Source organism: Stegastes partitus, unplaced genomic scaffold (genome assembly GCF_000690725.1).
Source record: "Stegastes partitus isolate 25-593 unplaced genomic scaffold, Stegastes_partitus-1.0.2 Scaffold462, whole genome shotgun sequence".
NCBI classification, from domain to species: domain Eukaryota; kingdom Metazoa; phylum Chordata; class Actinopteri; family Pomacentridae; genus Stegastes; species Stegastes partitus.
Window position 1 is genome coordinate 13,757 of NW_007578193.1, and position 5,145 is coordinate 18,901.

Below are 5,145 nucleotides of genomic sequence, written 5' to 3' on the forward strand. Positions count from 1 at the left end.
TCCCCGGTATTGAAGTAAAGATCTCCTTTCTTGAGAACGTTGCGAAGTCTTTTTCTCTCCGTTTGCTCTTCGTTTTGGGCGTAGCCGACAAACGGAGCGATGTCTGTGATCTTGGACACCAGCAGTCCTGTCTCACCTTTAAAAACATAGGCCAAGATGAGCCAGAAACTCTCAGAGACGAGGTCTAAAATCATCAATACAACTGATTTAACAACTTCAATCAGTCCTCACCTTTAGGTACCTCTACACAGAGGCCATTAGCATCTCGAATCGGTTCATCTCGCTCTGTGTCGTACTTGACAAGCGTGTAGGGAAAGATCTTCTGCAGAATGAAGTACAGAGTATAGTAACATGTGCACAAAACATGTTACTGTACAGAGTATAGTAACATGTCCACAAAACATGTTTATACCAGCAGAATAAACCACAGTCTGCACAGAAACATACAATACGAGCACAATGCAGAGTTACATTTTAGAACTGCTGTTTAGGCCACAAATGAATGTTTCAGCATGTATGAAGTCTAGACGAAGAAAGGACAATGTGTGGTGAAAATAGTATCAATTCAACGTCCATGTGCAAACTTTTTCAGAGCTTTTAATCACATTTCACGGGTCCCCAATGAATCATCAACAGCTGTTCCACATTCTGCCATGAGATGCCATTGAAAGCACAGAAAAAGCAAGTAAATGGAGTTGAGATCACAACAACACGACATACAACCTGGTGATTATTTTGTGAATCTAGCAGATGTCACTCTTACCCGATGCAAAAAATTGACTCGTCCGATGGCTCCAACTTTCCCTGTGTAGTTGACAAATCCCACATTTCCCTCGGTGGAGGCATAAAACTCTCGAATCTGAATGTTCCCAAAGCGACGGACGAACTCTCTCCATATCTCTGCTCTGATGCCGTTGCCGATGGCCAGTCGCACTTTGTGATCCCTGTCGTTCTCTCTCTGTGTTTTCACATAATAATTAAAAATAAACCGATGAAACATTTTGCAAGGGCTGCAAAAATAAATAATTCCATACTTAAAGCATTTAAGGACCCGAAAGAGTGTTATTATCTAGAAATATTGGTAACTGGGTCAAGGAGGGGTGTTAATAAAATGTTGGAATGCCACTTTTAAACACACACATACTCATGCTTTATAATAAACAGGAATCAGCCATCCAATTAGGCCCTTAATTATGATTAATTAGGCACCTTCCATATCAATGTAATTATAAACGCTGTAAGAATTTGATATTGGAAACCGGTTTGCACAAACAAAAATTCCTCTGTTTGACTTAAAAATATTGATCCCTTGAAATACCGCACAAATAATGCCTGAAAAATACCTTTCACTAGAATAAATGTGACCCTAAAGTTATATACTAGTACAAGGAGATTTGGTTGCCAAGTTACTTGATATGGTTCTCCTAAGTAAAGGCCAGCATCTATTCCTAGAGGTGACCAGATAAAGACAAACCACCTCTCTGACTCGTGCAGGGTCATGCAGTAAAGTGAGACTGAACTTCATGTGATGCAACTAGATACTCTGAATGGTACACATACATACACAGAAGAATGCTTACAGTACTCCTAAATAGACGGATATAGACGCATCTATAGAAGATGTCAAAATGCAAATAGTCATTCTAGTGCTCTAAAAATGCCTGATTTATGCTGCTCTGCTCAACAAACCCCACTGTTACTGACGCACAAGGCTGGAACCCGATAGTTGTGATTTAACGATTTCTATTTTGGTAAGCCAGCTGTGCTGTGCTGTGGGAATGTACAGATTTGGAAAGTTATCTCGGACTAGATCAGCCTCTCTGGTAGCTTGCTGCAGCCGGTTTGCAGTTGTCTGCCTCTACAGCTGTCTTGTTTTACAGTAGTTTAGATGGCAGAGAAGAGGTGTGGTGCCCACAGCGGCCCTCAAGAGATCCTTTGTGAGATTGTGTGAGCTTTAATCACTTGAATTATGAAAAAATAAATAAAAAAAAAAAAAAACATCGAACAGAAAAATACCTGAATTTGTTAACACGTCAGACCAAAGCAGCAGTTCACTTGTGACATCAGGACAGCTCCTTCACAGCCATTAGTTATTATCTCTAAATATATATTATTCTTTCATCATAGTCCAGTTGCAGTTTGTCAAAAAAACATCTTTATTTATAGGCCTTATGTATTCAAGTTTTTCCTCCTCTGAGTAAGAAAGAAGGTCTCTTTAACCCTCTGAACCCTAAAACCCATCAGTGGGTTTGAAAGGCATGTTTTCTCTGGAAAATTGCCAAAATGACACAATTTATCAGAACCAGAAACTTTAGAATACATAAAGAGTTATCTGATTTTTAACTTTCCAATGTACAATCTGTCACATATGGTTCCGTAACAAAATGTATCTAAAAGTAAGATTAAAATTGTAATATTCTGTCAAAATCACTTTATTCTAGAAGTCAAAAAGCCACGGTTTTTTATTTACCAGATCCTATTAAAAAAAAAAAAAAAAAAAACTAAAACAATCGTGCACTCTTCTGCACAACAGAGACACCATGAGTGACTCAGCTGTGGTCAACAGCTATGTGACAAAAATTCAGAATCTTTACACCTGGACTACAGGTTAAGCAGAGCAGAAAAGAGACCACACAGTAGACTGAGAGCAAAATAAAACAAAGTTGATCAAAAGAAAAAATGCTGCATGGTTCAAAAATGTATCCAGATGAGCAAGTTCCTGAGAGATCCATTTAGCATGGTGAAATATAAAAGTGTGTGTCGTATAAAAAATGTGAGGCGTGTAATATAAAAATGTGATTAAAAATGTGTGAAAGGCACCGAGTTTGTGGAGGTTGTAAAAATGCAAACAGGTCTTGTCAAAAAGCTGATCTCTACGATGTCGACTCCCAACATTGGTGACACCTGGAAGAATGCTGCTCGTGTTGATTCAAATCTGACCTCAAAATTGTGATATTTCCTTAAAATCACTGTATTCTACGTGTCTTATTTAAAAACCTGCCAAAAATAAATTGTTTGCGCTAACCGCATTCTGTGAAAAAACATTAAATGCCTCAGTGTTCAGTGCAAATCTGAAGAAACTCATGACTCAGCGATGACAGACAGTCATGTGACAATAATTCATTCAAATATGGTAAAGCTGGTAACGATAGTTTTACCTTTGGTGTACTACAGAGGTAGCGCATCACCTCTCCTATGTACTGGACTACAGTCACGTTGTATTTCCTGCAGTCATCCCAAAACTGTGATGCAGAAAACTTCCTCTTCAGGATTATCGTTGATCCTAGATGACAAATAAAGGGGAGAGTGTTTATTTTTTTTTATATTCATATATCATATAACTATACTACTCTTAGCATCTCTGTGTTACAGTTAGTTATTATTTATGCAGTGAACTAAAGACAAATAACATAAGATATGCATTTATTTATCTCACAGTGGAGAAATTCACATTGTTGTCAGCAGCATTACACACAGAGATACACACATACTAGACAGAAAAATGTACATATAAATATAAGAAATAGTGCAAACAAGTATAAAAGCACAAATAAAAAGAGAAAAGTGCAAACAGAATATGAGAATGGGCTTCTGAACGGGGAATTAGTTTACTTTAGAAAAAAACTTCCAAAAACTAACTCCAACAGTGTTGAACTGTGTACCACTTGACCGTGAATGCTGCACAACAGAACTGTGCCTGTTCTGTTGTTGAATCTGCGCTAATCGGTGTGTAACTCAGTCCGCTTATCCAGACGTAAAGCAGCGGTGTGAACTTTGGCCTATTTAGAAAAAAAGATTCAAGTCCAGATTACTGGTTCACAGTGACAAAAGACTCTTTGAGTAGGTTTGCACCAGGGGCAGGATAAACGGAGGGAGAGGAGGAGCTGCTTTTGTGCAGGAACGAGTTGAATTCAGTTTACAACTCTGCAGCAGGAGCCCCATGTTTAGGTTGTGTGAGAATCTCATCATGCTGTTGTAACATGGTGACACTTTCTTGAATCTGTATGATCTTCAGGGGACACAGCTGGTGTATTACTTGTAGTAAAAGTGACACTTCCAGCAAACAAACAGAAGTAATGGTGAGAGATGACAGGTGGAAGGGGAGTGAGTGGCGAATGCTGCATGATGCAAGGACGAGAATTCTAAAAAACCTGAATAAAAGCATCTCCAAAACATCACCTTATTACAAGGAGCGTGATGACAGTGCATTTTTTTAAACTAATTTAGTTGGTTTTAATGGTTATTTAGCTTTAAATATAAGAGATTTTCTTACGCTGAAATTTGTAGGCACTGCATCTGTTGTGGTAACGTATGATAAACTGAATTTAATTTGGCCATGAATTTTTAGACTTCTTTGGTCCGACCATTTTATTTAATATGATCATTGAAAACTTTCTTGGTACATTTTTGGTACAGAATACCTTCTGTATATGTGCCCTGTTTCCCTATGAATCAGGATGGATAGTAGGACTTGCTTGTATTTGGAGCTTAATGCAGTTAACTGGGCAACCTCATGGCTGCACAGCGGCACAGTTTAACCTTTGGCTGGTCTCAATACTAATGCACAATAGAGTTTCCTACATTACAATAGCTTAGTGTAATTATTTGGTTTTTAGCAACTGACAGCACGACTGTCCGATGCCTACCGAGTTTAAGGCGGTTGTTAGAAGTGACACGGAGCTGTATGTCATTTAAAGACCCAAAGTTTATCACCTTGTTAACATGTCTGTGTGTGTTTCTATATGCTGAAAGATATATCATGAGTTAAATTAGCTGCATTTCCACTTTGAACCTGCAGCGTATTGATGACAGTCTTAAAAACACAGATTCATACTTCTAGAATTTTATGGAAAACAAAATTCTGAACCTAATCCTGGCAACTTGCAGAGTGGAACTTTCTGTATTATCATTCTTCTTCAGTCCCACTCCCAGAAAGCATCAGAGAATACTCCTCACTCTCTGTATTCAAGACATCTATAAAGACACATCTTTTTCAACACTGCCTACAACTTCAAAATCCCCCTTTTCTATATGCTCCTTTCTATTTTTTTTCTATCTATCTATCTATCTATCTATCTATCTATCTATCTATCTATCTATCTATCTATCTATCTATCTATCTATCTATCTATCTATCTATCTATC

The 5,145-nt window shown here is 38.0% G+C and overlaps 1 protein-coding gene across 1 annotated transcript in view; it reads right to left on the minus strand.

Annotated features, from left to right (window-relative positions):
• The window catches only part of LOC103360766 (very long-chain acyl-CoA synthetase), a 10,178-nt gene that overhangs the window by 2,449 nt on the left and 2,584 nt on the right, over positions 1-5,145 (minus strand). The window contains exons 4-7 of the mRNA XM_008286664.1: positions 3,159-3,283; positions 764-958; positions 232-322; positions 7-136 (exon numbers count right to left, since the gene is read on the minus strand). Of these exons, the coding sequence (XP_008284886.1) occupies positions 7-136; positions 232-322; positions 764-958; positions 3,159-3,283 (541 nt within the window). The remainder of the gene's footprint in view (positions 1-6; positions 137-231; positions 323-763; positions 959-3,158; positions 3,284-5,145) is intronic.